Below are 20,941 nucleotides of genomic sequence, written 5' to 3' on the forward strand. Positions count from 1 at the left end.
CTGTGATGGACGGATAAACCACAAGGGGGTGGTAGAGCTAAATGCCGCAAGACGCCCCGGAAGAAGAAGTAGAAGCGGAAACACTGCAAAAATCTGCACATCCTTATAAGTGAAGATAAATGAGTTTAAATGTTCACGTCTCAACATTTAAGCTTCAGACATAGTTAGATTTTATTAATATAAATATAATAAAATGAACGAGAAATCGATCAGCTGGACGCTGTTGTCTTGTTTCAGAGCAGTTTAAATCTAACTGGATCCTGTGTGGTGAAAAACGGTTTTTACCTTCAGGAGGAACCAAACAGAGTAAAGGTAAGATGTCCTCAGTTTAATCCGAGTTTTATGGCAGCTGGTCAGACAATGGTGATAAAGCTTGGTTCAGGCACACTTTCTGATCATGCTAGACAAATACTGTTTGCTGCAGTGGTTCCTCAAGACGGAAAGATGTGTTTGAATGGAAGCTTATTCAATCTCTATAGAATAGAAAAGTAGCAGCTGGAGTGTTTGACAGAATGACCTTCGTTCAACTTTAAAAATGTAAGCTAACTCACTCTGCTACGGAAAATCTCCATCCAAATGATGATGGTTCCACGACCCAGAGCTGGATCAACTCTACTGTGGAATAGGGTTAAAAGGTTGTAGGTCATGTTCGCCTCTTCGCCATTTATTTAGCAGATACTGCTTTACTGCCGTTTAAAGCATTCTGCTGCATTTATGAACTCGATACAACATTTGACAACATTTCTAGTCTAACATACATAAAATGCTCGACCTCGAACTGCATTTTTAACGGCAATTAAAATGACTTCGGTAAAGTTAGAAAGATATTCACAGATTCGGTTTTTCCGGGTCAATAACTCATCAGCGGAACATTGCCTCTAGAAAACCAACACTTCTCTGCTCCCACAGCAAGGCAGACATTAAGCATCAATCAAATCGAGCCCACCACAGCGCTGGGAGACTCTCATTGGTCTCAATGCAGAGATAGCTGCTCCTCAGATGCGCAGGAACCGTCTGCAAATGGCAACACCAGAAAAATATGATGGAGAAATATTCAATAAAGTCGCCATGGAGAGGTGTATTGTCATTAAAATCATTGTATGTGTATGTGATCTCACGTTTTTCATACTACATTTCTTGGATTGGAAATTAATACTTAAAAAAATTGGAATTTCCCAAAGACTATAGCCTAAATAGCCAAATATTTAGTAAAATAAGTATAAAATGGTCAATAACTTCACTATAGCATGTTGTAGTGCCAACAAACTCATGACACACATAGAGCACCTCATCTTGAATCTTTTGAATAAACATAACATTGCCTTTATTGATGCAGACTTGCTTATACTGATAATAACTCTGTATTACAACCAAATAATATTAAACTTTTCCTTTACTGTTTGCAGTGTGTCACAACCTGAGATCAGACACCATTACATGAGCACACAAAAGTCTTACAGCTTGTTCATGCAATATGACATAAAATAAAATCACAATGAATAATAAAAATCCCAATATTAAAGAAGCCCTTACAGCTGCACACAAAATCCTGTTCACCTGAATATCATTTTCTGTCTTGTTTCTTGCAATATGAGGGAGACTGCAGTGGGAATTACCTGCAGGCTCCACATCACTCCAACTAGCTCACTGACAAAAGAAGAATTTAACTGGAATGACATATCTTAGTTCTAGTTAGTTAGTTAGTATTTTCAGTTAAACTATGATTTTATGTATAGTAGATTCATAATACATTTGGAATATTGTAATCTTAAGTACACTTACAAGTAGACCTACTTTTTCTGTTACTGAATGCTTAAACAACTTGACTTTATATAACCTAAAATGTTCCGACTCTGTAAATTTAAGCTGACTATACCTAAACAAATGAACTGAATAACCAAAACCACTTGATGTAAATGGTTTATGTACTACCGACTTTACCGAGGTTTACAGTAGTTCCATCTACAAAGAAAAAACCATAAAGGCCACACCATATAGCATGCCCCCAAACATGCAATATTCATATTCTCATACTTTTAATCTTTGAGTTTTAACAAATTTTATTTCCCACACTCTCAAACATAAATAATTCAGTATTTGGTTCCAGTCAGCAAACGTGACCTAGATACTCTCTAGTTATTGTACAACACACAGTACCAAGGGGTGTCATCTCAATGCATTCAGTGTGGACCCATCGCTCACAGGTTTCAAACTGTATCTACAGCATGGGGATAAACATGTTTATCTTTGTAAAACTTTTGATATGAAGAAACTCATAGAGAATAAAATATTGTTAGGCACTGCAGTTACCGTATTATTGTTTATTAAGTTAAAATTGATTATATTAATCTATTAAACCTTTTTGTCTCACCCAAAGGGCAGCAATAACAGGATGGAGCAGGTCCCCATTTCCACAGAAGGAGCAGAACATATACCTTGAATCTTAAAAGAAACAAAGAGTATAAAATAACCTATGATTATTATTAGTTACAAAATAAATACATGTTTACAAAAACTAATCTTTTATTACCTGATCCTTTGAGAATTTCTTCTGCCATGTCTTGTCTGAGTTTTTTAATACATTTTTTAATAGATGATTCAACGTGGAAGTTCTTTGGAATGTTGGGAAATTTCGTCATCGTCATCTTGGTCATCTGTATGACAAGAAAACAAGCATTATGTTTGATCCCACACTGTAAAATATTTATTTATCAACAATATCAAAAATGGTGTGTATAATTACCTCCATGACAAAAACCCCACAGCTGGTCCCATCTTTCTGGAAGGTGTGGGTTATTGTCTCAGGGTGCCACTTGATGCTAACCCTGTCTGCTTTGCCAAGTCCATTCCGGCCACATCTTGAAGTACTGCCTACGGGAATCAAGCATCATTTATTTTGACTTACCAAGGTTTGCATTGTTCTGCTGTAAAAAATGCTTTAAAAAAACTTTAGTTTTTTGGTGAAAACACACCAAAAAATGGGTGTCAGACCAACTTCATGGGTTCCTGCTTAAACTACATCATCCAGACAACTCAAACCTAGTCAGGACCATTCAACATTAATTACAGACTAAAAAACGCAGTTTGTGAAACTTGATTCTATTTATAAAAAGTTCTTTTGCTAAGCTGACCTTTTTTCTCCTCTTTTGCTACAACACCAACCATAACGTGAATACAATCTCTCTTTTTTAAAGATATTTTTTTGGCACTAGTGGCCATTTTATTTTTTGACAGTAGGCAGACAGGAAAGATGGGTAGAGAGAGGGGGAGACATTCGGCAAATGTCGCCAAGTGCGAGCCTCAAACCCGGGACAGCCGCTTCGAGGACTGTAGCCTCCGTATATGGTCGCGCGCCTAACCCCTGCACCATCAGCGCCGCGCCCCAATACAATCTCTCTTTAAAGTGGTCAGGTAGTCCTTATTACCATGATACTCTATCCTCTCTTCCATCTGCCTTTTATCCATATGTTCCACCGTGTTTATTTTCTGACATTTCCATTGTCTTTATCGCAAGCAATGTTACATGCACACAGCTGCTGATAAGTAATGTTATTCAGCTCCATTTCAATTAATTAGACTGTTTCAGTTCATTTAAATGTCACTGAGAGGTTGGTTTCTTTCAGTAATTCAAGAAGTGAAACTTGTGTATTAAATAGATTAATTGAACATAGCATCAAAATGCACGCATTTATTTCTGTTAATGTAGATAATTATGGCTTACACATCACAAAAAACAAAATTAAGTGTCTCAGTAAAGTTGAATAAAACATGAAAAATACTTTTATTCTGGAAATGTAGGCATACTGAAAATATGTTCATCTACTGCATGGTATATGCATTCAATATTTGGTTGGGGCTCTTTTTTTGTTTGAATTACAGCATCAGCCTGTGGCAGTACTGATGTTGCTGAGTACTCTCATGTTGCTTCTCTGGTGACCATCTGCTGGTCTGCATGTTGAAGAGTCTCATGCCTCACATTCTACTACACTTTTTCCTTCCACTTAACTTTCTGTTAATTACTACTTAATCAATGGCCTTTTGAGGCTATTTAGATTGAGTGTAATTCAACAATTCAACATCTTCTGTTCCATCAGAATATTTCAGATGGTTTTACACAGTCATCAGTCAACTTGGTGCAGACCTTGAGACATTCCAGAGCGCGAATAAAGACACGTACCAGAGGCATTAGTTGTTTTCATGAAAAAAATATTGTTAGCCAAATCTTAATTACTGTTTTTTTTTTAAACAAAAAATCTCTTAGTTATACTTCCATTTTTAAATATTGATATTTATATCCCTTTCTTACTTTCTTGGTCTAAATAATCAGCTGTTCCTGTTGTGAGCCTATGAAGTCAGTGAGGATGACTGCTGTTTCTGTTTTGTTACGGGTTTAGTTTCAGAGATCCTTTCATGGCTTCGTCAGATGTCAGCATGGCAGAGGTGGTCATCGTCACCATTCCAGACCCTGTGTCCAACGAACTTCCTTCTGTGGTGGAGGAGGATAAAGCCGTGCTGGTGACTGCAGAGCTAACTCCTGAGGCTGGGTAACGTGGACACACACAACTCGTATGGAAGTTGGCTTCTTCTTTAAAATTGTGTCCAAACAAAATTCAGAGAAAATTCAATTTTTTTGCTAATATTATCCAAATATATTAGGTTAGACATCTGTAATCTACTGTGTCCACTATTTACAGAGGTGGGCTACATTCTTTATCATGGATATATAAAGCCTTAAAATAATTTAATCTTTTCTTGCAACAGGATAATCTCACACTTAAATATTTAGAAAAAACAGACACACATTCAGTGGGAAGAAAACATGTCATGTTAGTTGTGTTTACAAAATAACTAAAGGCACAACTATTACTACACATAACAATCCTTTCTGTTTCCTTGGGGAAGAAATATCCACTCACCAGGTCTGGACGAGGACCCACATTGATCTTCCTGCCAAGCTTGGTGAGCAGGGTGGTACAAAAATCTGTTGCAGACCACCATCTTGGGGTCCCAGATTCTCCATAAGAATCATTAAGCACTGTCTATGTCATATCTGTCTGATATCAGAAAAAAAGCCTTTTCTGTCCTACCATCACAAAAGTAACATGCAGAGTTTCTGCTGGGACTTTAATGGGGCTTTTAAATCCTTTCTTTTCACCCTTAAATCATTGAGTTGTGGTCTATATAAAGTGGAACTACAATGCATTGGTCTGAATTCCTGGTTATTGTAGCTCCACAGATCCTCTTTTACCTGTTCTGAGGTGCATCTGAGAATAACTCATTTTGGCTTCTTCTCTTTAAATGCTAATGAGGTACTTCACACCCTCCCCCCTCCAGGTCAAAGAGCACTTTAACCTGTTCAACCATTTTTGCAGTTTGATAACAATTATCTGGCACCGCAGAAACAAGGCAAAAACAATGTAAAACTAGTTATGTAATAATAATATTCATAACACACAGTACGGTTCTGTCCTCAAGGAGCTAAAAGCAGCACACAGCAGTACTATAAGCAGAAGGCACGATGCTACTGCTATAAGAATAATGGACAGGACGTCACACAATAAAGTCATGTCTAAAATTAAGTTTGGTGTCATTTTAGCGTTATTTGCAGCTTACTGCTTTGCTTTGTCCGTCGTTTACATAGATAGAAGGAACTGATATAATAATTATTAATATTAATCAGATGAAGTCTTCCAGCAAATGATTCTTGTTACTGGTGGAGGTTGCTGAAGCACTTGTCCTTGGAGTTAATTACAATTATTAAATTCTCAAGAATAGTTGATAACTATTATTAGATGTCACTGTTTAATCAACCGTTTCTGCCAAAACGTGGGGAACGTTAACCTTATTTTGACTGACAAATCACTCTTGCACAAAATAAACGCAAACGCCTTCTCTTTATCTATGTGAATATTTATTAAATCAACAGTCCTGGTACAACTCGCTCTTCCGATTCAATAAACTTCACCTAATCTTACATGCAAAGTTCTACACAAAAGGGTAAAATATCTAACTAAACAAAATAAAACAACAGCATTGCGTGTGTATGAAATCAAACCAGCAGTTATGGCAAAATTACAAGAGGAATAGGGTGTTGAAAGAAGCTTTGGAAGCGCCTCTCCCAAAGCGGGGCTTAGTTATACTTTAAGTCATAAAACATCCCCCACCGCGGGGGATGTCCGAGCACACAAAGGGTTGTAAAACTTTTGGCGGCAACTAATAAAACCTGAAGTTGAAAACAAAGAAAATGCTTGATTTTCACCATGAAGTTATTATAGCAGTTACATTTTACAGCGCACCTACACTCGGGTGTCCAGACAGTAAAAACACAACTTGCGAGACTCAGCGGCCTCCGAAATTCAACAGCAATCAAGTTTCAAAAAAACAATGGCATGCACATACAATTCAGAACACATTAGACTATAAGTGCCGATTCTAAATCGCACTAAACCTACTCTACCCTGCCCACGCTATTTCTAATAAAGAAATAAAAATAAAAGAATGGATTTTACTTGATGTTGTCTCCTCTGAGCAGAGGGAGAGAGAGAGAGAAGGGGGTGAAGAGTTTCCACACGTCTGTGGATAACTCAGAGAAGAATGGTCCATTTTCCTTCTTTGTGGCCTCTTTGGCAGAAAGGCGAAGAATATGACGGACCGTCACTAGTCGACTGGAACAAAAAAACAAGGAGAAAAAATTGCGTCTCCTTGAAAACTCCATGGTTTTTTTGGTTACGTGTTAAATCCACGCCTTCGTAAATCCACGCCTTCGATCGGGAAAGTTGAAAACTTACAAATCTTCTTATTCCTGTAAGCTTAATTCGCTTAGTTTTCTCATTGGCCAATGGAGAGAATGAATGAAAGTCCACGTGGGATTTTCTTCTCCAGAAATGATGCTCCAGTTGCATGGTAACCGTGTCTCGGTTTCCAGCGTGAAAAGCAATGGTGGGCCATCTCATATTCTGTCAAATAGTTGACTGTGGCATCAGAGGTGCGACCCCCCCGTCCTATAAGCCGCGGTTCCTGCTGAGATTTGTAGTGGCGGACTGTCCTGGGATACAAAATGGCCGATGATGCCATAAGGCCTGGTGGCGTCCAGCAACGTGCAAATGGTCCAACATTCAGCAAACAAAATGGTCCAACAGAATTGTGGGTTAATACACCCAACAACACAACCAAAGGTATCCTCTTGCAGCTTTGACATACTTGAGCTTGGACTACAAAATTGCAACGAGGAATAAATATGGTGGATATGCAAAATTGATCAGCCGGAAGTCCATGACCTTGTTTAGCTGTTCCACAGCAAATACTGTGATGTAACAATTGGAAAAACGTAACAGATGATGAAAACTGAACAGACTGAAAGATATGACTCAAATAGAATATAAAGATATCTCTGCAACACCTGGGGAGACTAAATGTAACTTTTTCTGCACTCCTACAGACTCTAGGTACACAACAAAAGTGTGCTGCTCTGCTTGCTGTCGTGTCCGGGGAGGGATCGGGGTTGGCGGGCTAGAGGGTGGCGTGCAGGGGTGCAGCATTTGGGGTGGGGGGGGCTGTGTCCTCTTCTTGGATGTGGGGTCACCGGCATTTGGATGGGCCGAGCGGCAATGGTAGATCAGAGCTGGATAATGTTTCTCCCTGGGTTATCGTTGCAGTGGTGGTGTGTTTGTGTGGTTGCGGGAGGCGTGGTGGGGACACCGGCCCCGGGTGCTTGCCGCTGGCTGGGGACTTCTTGCCGTGTGAGTTTGTCCCATATTGGTGTGATGTCCTGGGTTCTGTTGTGGGCGCGGTGCTCTGTGGTGTCTGCCCTGTTACGCCTGTGGGCGGAGGCTGGGGTGGCGTTGTGCGGGGCGGGGCCCTTGCCTTGCCGTCGCAGCATCTGTGTGGTGGAGGACAGGATGTGGCAGAGGTACTTGGAGCGGGATTGTGTGTGGAGCTTGCGCTGTGTGGGTGTGGCTTCGTCAGCTTTTCAGGGATGGAGCTCACCTGTGGGGGTGTGCCTCTGTGAGGAGGGATTCATGGCGTTTGGGTTTGGGGGCATGTGTCCTGGTTGGGGGTGGCTCTGTGGAGAAATTCATATTGGGGTTCATGGGAGGTGGGGGGCTCATGGGGTTGAGATCAGAATTCATTGAGAGGTTAGTATTGCTTCATCCTGTGGCAGCTCTGGTTGGTGAGCTTGTTTGGACCAGGTAGACCCCTCTTTTGTACATGGCCCCCTCTCCGGATGAAGTTGTAGGTAGTTGGGGACCGGAGTCGGGGTGTGGGGTCGGGGTCCGGGGTGGGGTCGCTCGGGTATGGGCGGTGCCGGCACTAGTCTGGGCTGGTACTAGGTCGGTCTGCCTGTCTCCACCCCCTATGGGGCAACTGGCCCTATGGTCCTGGGAGTATAAAGTATGTATGGGGAGTGTGAGTGAGTGTACGACATCCATTGTTGTGTGTCTTTACGCTGGGTGTGTGGGTGTGATTGTTTTTATGTGTACGCATGAGGGTGGGAATATGTGATTGTGACTGTGTGCCTATGTCAGGTTAGGTCTTGGACTGCTCCCTCTCCTGGATCAGTTTAGACCCCCCATCAAATGTGGGGCCTATTTCCTCCCCGCCACACTACCTGCCGGTGGTTGGTGTCTCTGCCCGCTGGTGTACTTGTGGTTCTCTGTGTCTGGAGCTGGGTGCTTTGGTGTGTGCCGGTTCATTCCTGGTGGCTGCTTGCCAGGCCTGGACCCCTGGGCTCTGTCGGTCCTCTGCTTGGGGAGTGATATGTCCCGGGGTCTCGGGTCTCTGGGTCCATGGCTGGATCTGCTCTGGTGTAGACAGCTGCCGACGGGGCCTGTGGGCTCGTTGTTGCAGCTCCCTGGGGCTTCAGCACTGTGGCTGCTGGGTGGTTCCCCTGGGGATCTCTACTGCTCTTCTCTGGGGGGGTTACGGTAGTCCTGGCAATGATTCTCCTGGGGTTCCCGTGCTCTGGAGAGCCTTTGGATGTCTGTGGCAGGATCTTCTCCATGTTTGTCTCAAGGCCAAAGGGGGCAGGTCTGTGGCTCCTCACACTAGCTATTGCATATTTTTATGGAGAAACCTTGTATAAACAAGCCTGCTCACACTCAGAGCCACACGTGTTTAGATTCAGGTGTTAACAGATACACAAATGTTCTATATTGAGCCGCATTTACCACTACATACATCTTGCATTGATAAGTACCGTGCACTTTTTGGTGAAAAAGCTGTTATTATATATGTTTCTGCAGGTGTAGAAGCAAGCAGGGTGCTATTTTGTATTCTCTTCATCCTTCTTTATCTCCTCCATTCTTTTCTCCTTCTCTCCCATTTTCCTTTTTGCCCCACCTCTCTCTCTTTCGTGCTCCTAATTTTTTCCTTTTCGTTTCCGTCTCCGTGTCCGTAACAATTGAAATAATCCCAAAGCAGTTTCTAATAAAGTTTCTTTTATAAACATCAAGCAAAGCATTAAAGTGTTAGCTGTACATTTGAAAGTAAATCTGTTGGGCTTTTTCCTGGCACTTGGACAACAATTCTAAGCGCTACTCTGCCGGACAGAACACGATTATAATAAAAAAACAAAAAACCTTGTTAAAGTGCAAGGCATCCTGAATTCTGAAATGGCAGGATATGTCGTCATAGTTGGGTTTTAAACTGGATAGTGATCCATAACATGCAGCCAAATCTACACATAAAAGCCATGGCCATCTCCCACTTCCTCAGACCTAAATCCTATAAAAAACGTTTTGGCTGGGCTGTAGAGATCATCAGAGATGAACCAGGACACTGGACCACCTAAGGAGATTGTACAAAGAGGATACCTCTCTTTGTATGCTCCTAGACTGTGTCATTTTGGCAAATAAGGGTTGCATAAAGTATTTACAGCAGGGATAACAATAATTGTGCCACTAGTGATTTTGTTATTTCTTAACCTACTGAATAAAGGTACAAAAATTAAAGGTTGGATTTTTCTAAATTTTTCATATGCTGCTGGAATGAAATATTCATTTATTTCTTGCACATATTTACCATGGGTCAATAAATGTGGCCTGCCATGTATCGAATTGTTCTAAAAACCTGCATAAAGACAAAACTTTCTAATCACAGACAAGTGAGAAGGAAACAGGGTCAATTGTTAGAGTCACTCTGCTGTCATCAGTCAGGATATTCTTTTTGACAGCTTTCTTTATTAATGTTGTCTTTATTATGATAACAAAGAGTGACCTATCTTCACCTTAAAGGTTTGTCAGACATTTGACCTTTTCATGTTTTTAGACTGTGGAGACAGTCGGACTCACCTCTCTGGTTTTTATCAGACTGTGATATCTGCCTAAATCATTTGTTTTGTTGTGCTTTTTTTCTTAATTTTAATCACCCTTTGTTGTTTGTTATTATGCTGTATAAGTAAAATGTTTGTGAAATATTAGCCAGAAATACTCAAATACCAATAAAACTTAATGAAGGATCTAAAAGATCTAAAAGACTTTCAAAAAACCAGGAGAACTGCAGATCATGGGCTTTTTAAAAGGTTCTAAAAAAATCTAGACAGCCTAGAAGGAAAATGGAGTGAAGAAAAAGCCTGAATCAGGACAGTTTGAATATGTGAGGCCTTGAAAAATCAACTGAAATGTATCTGTATGAATTCTGTTGTCTGTGTGATATACAGTATCTGAAAAAGCTGCTGAAATGTTTTAAAGTCACTCAAGCAGGACCTTTTTAAAGTGATGTCTTGGTGTTTTCCAGGGAGGAGGTCCTCACAGTAGCACCAGTGGAAGCAGAAACTGAAGCCACAGCTGACTCTCTGTCTAAGGAGGAGGCAGTTATTGGTAATATGAGCTGCAGGGACTAATGATTGTTTCTGAGGTGGAAAATGAGCTGATTGCACATTGACTCTAGTTTGAGTATCACATAGTTTGAGTCTTGTCCTGTTGCTCAGAGATCCACCATGTTGTCCCCATCTCTGACTGTGCAGTGAAACTTTCTGAGGAGGTGGACGTGGAGGCTGATGTCTTCTACCCAATCACCTGCGGAGATGCCAAAGCCACGCTGGTGTGGAAAAAGTTTGTCTGTCCAGGGATCAATGTCAAGTGTGTCCAGGTGCTCTGTTGGCTCATGTGGAATCAAATCTCAGATTACTTATCATAATGACTATGTTGCTCATAAAGAAGTGGATGGTGACTTCTATTTCATTCTTCTCTTTTCAGTTCAATGATCAGCTCATCAGCCCTAAAGAGTTTGTGTGTTTAGCAGGGAAATCCACCTTAAAAGACTGGAAGAGAGCAATCCGCCTCAATGGCACCATGCTCAGGTTGGGAATACTTAGTAAACACAAAATCAGGATTTTCATTGGTGGATGAAATCCTCTTAAAATCTGTGGGATTCTTGATAAATGCTGAAATATCCTTTAGTTGTTTACACACAAACAGCTGTAGCGTGTTAGCCACTTTAAAAATCTAAACATGTTTCGGTGATTTATGTAAAAAACTGATACAAAAGTCCAAAAAATCTTTTTCAGAGGTGAACCTTAGTTTTGAGTTAAGCAGGACTTCATCATGGTTACAGGCACACATTTAATGGAGGCAGTAGCTAAATTCTTCTCTAATTGTATGAAAATGTACCTTAAGAAGGTGGAGAAAGTGAAGAATAATGAAATCATATTATTAAATATACTGGATGGTTTTACAGAACATAATGCCATCATCATCTGTTCCCTCAATTTAATCAAGTTGTTATTTACAGTTGCACCACAGGGTGGCACTATTCACACAGTCAATGAAGATCGTGACACCCTTAAAGGCTGTCATTCCTTTATTTTCCCAGGAAGATCATGGATTCAGGTGAGCTGGACTTTTATCAGCATACAAAGGTCTGCTCCAACACCTGCCGCAGCACTAAGATCGATCTGGTGGGAACTAAAGTGTCAGTCAGCTGCGACCAGTCCGCCGACCTGCTGTCTGCCTCTGCCTCATCAGCAGATTGTAAGTTCCACTGTTTCAACTACCAGTTGGTTTATGAGCTGATCTCAGAGACCTGATGACCAAACTGGAGCTCTCTAAACATCCGTCCATCAGCTTTCTGCACCTCTTAATCCTTGCTGGGCTCATGCCCCTCCAGCAGTCTGTAGGTGAGAGGCAAGTCCCTTCCTGGACAGGCCACAACTTCATCAAGGGCTCTACATTGTTAGACAGTTGTAAGATTTTGGACTAATATTGGGATTATTTTAGTTTTTGTCATCAGGATGTTTCTACCACTCTCCATGAGCTTTAAGGATCTCAGACAATAAAACACCTGTATCAGGTGTGGGCCTCAATGGCTCATTTATACAGAGAGTGTATGCAGCACACTTGAAAATCTTTCCAATATTGCAACCAAGCTGGTTTGTGTGTTTGTTGTGTTGCACATGCTGATTTTGAAATGACTGGGAGCAGGAGTACTTGTACGAACCCAACGCTGGCATGGAGATAACGGAGAGAATACACACATTTTTATAAAAGGTTGTTATTGGGATTGGAACCTTCTTGCTGGTTTGTGCTAACAACTGTTCCACAGTGCAGCCTAGCTCTTTAAACTAAGAGTGAGATAAAGCCGCCTCTTATTCTCATTATTTAAGGTTTTAATCTCCTTGTGATCCCGCACACTAACTGAGATGTACTGTACAGTTCACACACTACAAACAGCTGCCAGACAGCCCTGATTTACACATTAGAGTTTAAATGGAAACATTTATGTTAAAGGTCACTTAGTCTTGCATGTGAGAGTACATCTGGGTTTCTGGATTCATAACCGTATTACTTTTAAGGCCTTCCAGCATTTGGAGAGATCTCATCTTGAAGCAGTTTAGATTTAAGGGCTTAATGGACACAAATTCTCTGGATCATAGAAAAAATCCTGTCTTGCTTTACTAATATCTACAAGTCACCATATGGTTTAAAGTTACTCATTTAGCTCAAAACGAAAAAGAAAAGATCTTATTTAACTGTTCTTAGTCTAATGATTTAAACCCAACTGGAATACAAAATCTAAAGTTGCTTTTTGATTGTTCCCACCAGCTGGGGAATTTTTTCAAAGAAAAGGCTTGTTTGCACTGAAATTAGTCTCAAAAGAAAGATGAGATCCTAAAAAAATGAAGTTTTATTGTTAAAGAAACAGTTTTGATTTTAAGCCTCCAATAACTGAGAGCAGAATGCAGCCAGTCTGAGCTGGATGGCTGTTCTTTATTATTGGTCTGGATGCTGAACATTTTTTAAGAGAATCACCTGTGTGTCTAAAACCACCTTTGCAAATACAAATGTTGCAGAAGAGAGAAGCTTCTGTTAAAAAGTAGCTTTACACATTATTTGCACACTTCCTGTTTTGAAATTCCAGTATAAAATTGCTAGAATCTGTAGTCAGTGATGAGACATTTTTGAGCTTCAAATGAAAACATGTAATCTAAATCTACGATAGATACAATGCAGGAAAACGCAGTTCTTAATAAAAAAAACAAACCATATACTGCTTGCTCTAACACTTCATTATAGAATAGATTAGAATAGTCTTTATTGTCATTGAACTGGGGGTACAACACAATTGAGGGTTTATTATTTATTATCACTGGGTTTAAAGTGTTCTTCTTTATAACATGTTTAGTGAAAATCAAACCGAGGCATCTGGTTACTGAGGCTGAGAATTCAATTTTTTTATGAGGAAATGAAAGCTAAATACCATTATCTGTTTTTTTTTGTTGTTTTTCCTACTTATTACTAACACTATGTACTCCATTCCATATTTCGCTTACTTATCATGAGACAGGGCTGACGGTTGCTATGTTAGTGTGTGTATGTACCGTATTTTTTTTCACTTTTTTGTTAGACCTAGATGTTTGAGATCATCGAAGTAATTTTAATATCAGACAAAGATAAACTAATTAAATACGAAATGTAGTTTTCAAATGTTGATTGAAATCATGAAAGAAAACAAGCTGTGATCCTGTGTGAGAATATGTTAAATTATTAATGAACTATAACAATATTTCATCGGTCAGCCCAGACCTGTGGAATCAACAAATGAATCATATAGAACCTCTCTAACATCACGAAGAATGTTTAAAGTCATCAGTCTGATGACGGAAATCAGCTTTAGGATATCCGGCCATCAGTGTCTGACCTTAAGCTTAAGCATAGCTGACTAGGCTGAGTGGCCTAGTTCAAATCTGCACTTAAGTCCAATGGAAATTGTGGCAAGCCCTTAAAAGTGTTGTTTATGCTTGAAAATCCTCCAATGTGGCCTGAATTAAAACAGTTCTGCAAAGACGAGTGGACTAAAATTCCTCCACAGTAATTTAAAGGATTCATTGCCAGTTACTGAACGCGGTTCGTGGCAGGATATCAGGTTGGTTAGGATAGCTTGTATTCTTTATTCATCATTAGAGAACCGCTCTTCCTATTTAATTAGGTTATCTTTATCTTTGTTATATTTGAAATATTTAAGTGTCATGAAAAAATAAGTATATAAAGTGACAAATACTTTTTAATGTCAGTTTAAGTGTAAGCTCATCTACTAAGTTTTATAAAGCCTTATATTGACCTTTTCGTTTGGCCTTATGCTCCATTTTTTTCCCCATTTCTTTACCATCTGTTTCAGTTTAAACGCATTTACTGTCTTTGTTGCAGTAAACGGAGCAGCTGTCTCATTTCCAGATATGACAGACGAACCTTCAGAGTGGGTCACTACAATCGGAGGTGATCAGCCGCTTCTTTAATCCCACACAGAACCACCCCTCAGTAATAACACATATGTATCTGCCATGTCTCCAGAGGACTCTGTAGTGTTCTGGCGTGCAGTGAAGGAGGCAGGGCTGCTAGAGGAAGTGGTGGAGGACTTTCAGAAAAATGTGCAGGAGGTGTTGAAGGGGCTACAGGAGAGAGTATGTGAGCCACGGGTAGAGGTCAAAGGTCAGAAGCACACATACCTACTCTTTGATCTTCTGGAATACGATTTGTAAGATGTTTCACCCTTCTCTGCTTTGTTCATCAGATGCTGTTCTGCTTAACAACATAGTGCAGAACTTCGGCATGCTGGATCTGGTGAAGAAGGTTCTGGCCAGTCACAAGAGCCAGATGGACCGGTACAGAGAGCAGTACACTCGCAGCCTTGCTGGTTAGTTATCTCTGTCCCTCTGTCATTCACACCAATCAGCCATAGCTGATTATGACCACCAGCTTCCTAATGTTTAGACCTCTTTCTTTGCCACTGCAACACCTGTCGACAGATGGGCTGCATTAGGTCTGCTGTGATATGTGGATCCAAGCAGTCAGCAGCAAGTTCTTTAACAACTGGGAACTGGCAGGTGATACCTTCAGGGATTGGGCTAGTTTTTCCAGAACAACCCACATTTGTTTCACTGGATTTAGATCCAGGGAATTTGATGTCAACCCCTTAAACGGGTTTTGTTCCAAATTGTTTTTGAAGTATTGTTGCAGTATCTGTGTTTTTTTTGTAAGTGCACTTCTTTGCTGAGCTTCTGGGAAAACTACACCGTGGGGTTGACCACAGTGGGAAAAATCCGCTGCTGATTTTAAAAGAATAGTCTCTGCTTTTTATAGTGGTTTCATTTTAATGTGCAGAAACAGAATGCTAACTAAAAATTACAAAGAACGTCCTCACATGACATAAAAAAATCAAAACTGGTTTACATACCATTGAGTGAAACAAGTATTTAATCCAACAGCAAAACATAGCTTAGACGTTGGTAGAGAAGCCTTTAATCATGAGCAGAATGATAAGACATGTTCTGAAGACGTTCACCAGGTTTTAAGGAGGGTTTTTGTCGCACGTCTTTACAGAAACTTTATATTCTTTTTAGGTTTTCACTCAAATCTTCAGCTCCTTCCACAGATCTATTGAAGAAATGAGGCCTGGAGACTGACTGGGCCACACACCATCTTGGTTTAGAAGTACATTTGGATCTTTGTCATGTAAGATTTTAGTCAGTTATGGTATATGGTGTTACAATTGGTGTTTTTGATGACTGGTCCAACTGCCTTCAGATATTTAGCAAGCTCCAGCAGCAGCTGTCACCTTTTCACCAAATTCTTACTGGTGGTTATGAAGCTCATTCCAGTCTTCTGCAGATCTACAGCTCTTTGGTCTTTCTCAAGGGCCGTGGAAAAATTGGAAATGAAGAAAATGATTCTGTGAAATGGTTTTTATATACCTTGTAGGCCAAACAGGACTACCTGTAATTTTCTGATTTCTATGCGACATGGAACCATAACTAATCTTTGGAAGCCCCAATTCTGGCTGGGTTGTAGAAGTTCAAATATGTATTTCTCCCGTTTAATGACTAGAATTTGTTTTTTATTCCTTGCATGTCAAAACATTACATTAATGAGCAAAGAGGAAAAGAGTTTGACCATCTACAGCCTTCATATCATACATTTCACACATGCATCCATCCATTGTCTGTACCTGGTCACAGTGGGGCTGGTACCTATCTCATTAGGTCATTAGGTGAGAGGTGGGGTACACCCTGGACAGGTCACCATTCCATGACAGGGCAACACAGGACAAATAACCGCGCGCGTGCACACACACACACACACACACAGATTCATACTTAAGGACAATTTAGAGAACAGTTAACCTAACAGTCATGTTTTTGGACCAAGGGATGAAGTGACTCCATGCAAGCATGGAGAGAGCACGCTCACCGTCTCCAGGAGACTCCAGGATTGAAACCCAGGATTTTACTACTGTGACGCCACAGTGCTCACAACTGGCCCCCTATACAGCTCAAATGATTTATAGAACAGCATGTTTAAGATGGAAGCATGCAGACAAAAACTCCCACTGGTAATCACAGTTGTTAAGGTGATTTGCAGCTAGTTTTATGTTATTTATTTCAGTATGGTCTGTAGATTAAAAAAAAATCTGCTAAAATCTTTCCTGACTGTGGGTTAGCTGCATGGACCTCTGCAGACTAGGAACATTTGATATGTGCTGAACGTTTGGAGTGGTTCTGACTCTGCAGTCTAACATTGCAGCTTGTTGGAGTATATGGTGTCTGCACATTGCTCATTGTTCTCTTCTTGCCTGATGGCTTCCACCCACTGTCAGGTACTATTTAACAAATGAATCTTCAGCTGCTGGTGGTCATATTGTTTTGGCTTGTCAGGTTGGTTCAGGTGTGTGATGGTGGCTTGTTTACCTCTGCAGCTCTGGAGCAGCAGTGTGATGAGCACAGGAAGCGAGCCAGAGAGCTGAAGAGTAAATCGCAGCACCTTAATAATGTCCTGATGAACCTGACCCCAATACCATCTCCAACAGCACCCAAACGACCCCGGCTGACCCGTGCCGTCTCTGGCCCAGCCGCGGTGAATGCCACGTCCACTCAGATTGCTCTCCCACTCAACCAACTGGGCAGCCTGCCGCTCGGAAAGGTGCTGACGGTGGCAGGAGCCCAGGCTGGCAACAACCTCAGTGGCTACACCCTCCTGACTTCACCGCTCTCTGGGTCTGAGCTTGGAGCCAATGGCTCCAATGTGACTGTCTTTTCCACGGCAGCAGGTCAGGGGGCTGCGGCAGGGTCTGGCACCTCGGGAGCCTTTGTTAAGGTGGTTGGGCCACAGTTTCAACTGTTGACGCTGCCACTGGCTGGCACACAGAACCCCATCGTACCACAGCAGGTCAGCACCGTCACTGTGTTTGATGCCACGGTAACCCCAGCTGATGAGTCGCAGGAGGGAAGCCAGGCTGATGGTTATGAAGGTCAGCCAGGGCAGGTGGCTGAGGATGAAGAGGATCGGCAGTGAGAGGAAGGACAGCTGCTCTGCTCCCAGCTTTAGATTGGAACTGGTTTTAGTAAGTTGTGATGACTAACAGCTGGAGCTGACTTTAACTTTTCCACATCTGATCATCTTCCTCCATCAGAAGGAAGCACACATTTCTGCATAAGCTGTGCAGAGTGGGCTTCTCATGTCTTACTGTGCTGTAAATCTTTTTTTTTTAACTATGTTTTTTTCATGCTGTTTATGAAAGCACAAGAATGCTCCTTTATTTGGGATTAAATGCTTAGGGTGTAAACAGCATCTCATTGTGTTTGTGCATTTATTCCAGGACTGACAAAAGATGTACAGCTCAGCAACTACTACTTAGAATTTCTTGGAAAGACAAAGAAAAAGGAGAAATACTCTTCGAACAATGAACAACAGTGGATTGATAAAATGCTACAAGCTTGATGGTGCAGGGATCCACTACCTTAATAGCTAAGTAAAGGAGCACCTTAACTTCTATAGCAATCATACAATTATTAATATAGAAATATGATTCACTTTATCATCCTCCTGGGGGGAAATTAAATAGTTTCAGCATCAGGTCAGATTAAAGGTTCACCTCTAATAAGGTAATATTAGGAAGGATAAATAAATAATAGAAACAATAATTAATAACCATTAATAAAAATTTAACAAAATTACAAACAATATTCTACAGAAATATAAAAAAATATTTACAGACTGTTAAATGCTTTCAGAAAAATTGGAAAAAGTTGAAAAAACCCCCAACTATATACACACACATACATAAATACATACACGGTCCATATTAAGTAAAATAGTCTAAGCACTACATACATAAAAGGAAAATGTAAATTATGTAGGACCAGGAGAGTCACTGAAAAAGAAATACAACCATTTCAAATTTAACATTTAAATGATACAATTGGAAATCCAATTTGAAAAGCATTTTGTAATTGCACATTTTAAATTGAATTATTAAAGAGGAATTGTAAATTGCATTTATTACTCCATTATTAAATACTGCAATTTGAAAATGTATTTTCAAATTATATTTCTAAATGGAGATTTAAAACACTAAATTCATAAATCTGATTATAAATACCTTTCCTTATCAAACATTTAAAAAGGGTAATTCCTTTTTCACTTTACATTTCAAATCCTTTTTACAATTGCATTTTCTTTTTCTTTTAGCATTTCCATGACCCTTTTGGTCTCCGAGCACACTGAAAACCAAATTAAACCAATCACAGTTGCTCCTCGGATGTAACTGGCTCTCTCATTGGTTAGACAGCCACACTTGGATCATATGGTGCCAAGAGTGAATGGAGCAGTAATCAAAGCAAAAGGTGGCTACTTTGAAGAACCTAGAATATAAGACATATTTTCAGTTACTTTTTTGTTCAGTATATAATTCCACGTGTTAATTCATAGTTTTGATGCCTTCAAGTGTGAAGCTACAATATTCATAGTCATGAAAATAAAGACAACTCTTTGAATGAGAAGGTGTGTCCAAACCTTTGGTCTGTACTGTATGTCTATGCTAAAGATTGAATTAGAGAAGAGCAGAGTTGCTACTTTAGCTGAAATGAATGCGCCTATCAACTCGATCTTAGAAGTGGTCCGTAACAAACTTGATGCATATGAGCCGCGGATGACGGAGATGGAAACATGCTTATCGGAGCATAGCGACAGGCTTGACCGCATGGAGAAGCGGGTGGGTACTCTGGAAAAGACGAAAGAGGAGCTTCTGGCAAAGGTGGAGGACCTGGAAAACAGAATAATCTGCTAGTCATTGGCTCACCAGAAGGAAGAGAAGGTCAGGGGGTCACAGCTTTTATATCGCGGTTCTTTGTGGACCTGCTGCAAGACGAGGCATTCACTGACCCACCGGACCTGGACAGAGCGCGCAGAGCTTTATGGGTCAAACCCACCGGGGATCAGAACTTAAGACCAGTTATTGTCCGCTTCTTACGCTTTCAGCAAAGGGAGCAAGTTCTGGCCATTGCGAGGAGGAAACGGCAGCAGTTGTTGCATTAAGGCCACCGGATCTTTATTTTTCCAGACATCAGCTCTGCTCTTGCTAGGAAGCGTTAATCAAGGTTCTTCCTCCAGTATCCCGCTGTGCTCCATCTCACACATCAGAAAAAAGACTAGAGATTTGAGTTTGTAGATGCTGCAGAGAGCTTCTTCAATGAACATCTTTCATCTGACTGAAGTAACTTAACTCCGTACTGAAAAAATGTATTCCAATATGTGCTGCTTCAACACCACTGATTACGAGGAACCTTTCTTTATAACTTTAGACTTGGTTAGCGAGTGGACAAGAGAGAGGAAAAGAGAAGAAATAAAGGGAAAGAGAAGGAAGGAATATACGGGATATGGTCAATATATTTTGTTTTTTTCCACTTTCTTTGGCCCCTCCAGCAAAGAGCTGGGGTTCAGTGTTGGATTTGTGAGTGTTCGTGGGTGTGCTGAAGGTGGATGAAAGTAGTTGGCTATTTTAGGTGATTTAAGAGGGCATTGGGGGCTGTGCGCATTTGACTTTTTATTTAATTTTTTTCCGACTTACTCCCATCTCGGTTCGATGTTTTTCTTACATGGTTACGCAGGTAAAACCTCTCCTGACTAATTATAACAGGTTATAACAGAATGGAGGACAAGGGGAGGTCAATTTAGATTGTTTCTGGGAATGATTAATGGAGCTACAAAGATAGCAAGAGTTCCTTCTCACATTAAAGAACTAAAAGGTGATATCATTTTCCTGCAAGAAACGCACCTATTACTAGGGACCAACAGCATTTGGATCAATCTTGGATACACCTAATTTTTTACTCTTGATTTAATACAAAAACAAGGGGGGAAGCCATAATAATTAGGAGAAATACTCCATTTGAGGTGTCTGAAACTATTCTTGACAATAATGGCACATTTGTTATTGTAGTTGGAAGCCTTTGCAGGCAACCTGTCATACTGGTGAGTTTATATTGACCTAATCACAATGATGAGGATTTCTCCAAAAAACTAGCTTCTTCAATACCAAAATTAGACTCCCATTGTCTGATATTAGGTGGCGATATTAATACGGGTCTTAACCCAATCCTTGAGAAAACCAACCCGAAAGATCCCAAACCTTCTATGATGGCAAAGGTTCTTTTACAATTTATGTCCCAAAA

The 20,941-nt window shown here is 40.5% G+C and overlaps 1 protein-coding gene across 2 annotated transcripts; it reads left to right on the forward strand.

The window, feature by feature from the left end:
• Positions 1–80: 80 nt before the first annotated feature.
• On the forward strand, positions 81–18,059 carry LOC124870816 (glucocorticoid modulatory element-binding protein 2-like). 2 transcript variants are annotated; one of them, XM_047369639.1, is made up of 10 exons: positions 81–312; positions 4,395–4,544; positions 10,735–10,817; positions 10,964–11,088; positions 11,196–11,299; positions 11,812–11,969; positions 14,643–14,711; positions 14,787–14,924; positions 15,007–15,129; positions 17,188–18,059. In XM_047369639.1, the coding sequence occupies exons 2-10, from the start codon at positions 4,411–4,413 to the stop codon at positions 17,781–17,783; spliced, it is 1,530 nt and encodes a 509-aa protein (XP_047225595.1). In that variant the 5' UTR covers positions 81–312; positions 4,395–4,410; the 3' UTR covers positions 17,784–18,059. The 2 variants fall into 2 exon arrangements, with proteins under 2 accessions (XP_047225595.1, XP_047225586.1); XM_047369630.1 differs by having other exon boundaries at positions 82–312; positions 4,401–4,544.
• The last annotated feature ends 2,882 nt before the right edge of the window (positions 18,060–20,941 follow it).

Source organism: Girardinichthys multiradiatus, chromosome 1, assembly GCF_021462225.1.
Source record: "Girardinichthys multiradiatus isolate DD_20200921_A chromosome 1, DD_fGirMul_XY1, whole genome shotgun sequence".
Lineage (NCBI taxonomy): Eukaryota > Metazoa > Chordata > Actinopteri > Cyprinodontiformes > Goodeidae > Girardinichthys > Girardinichthys multiradiatus.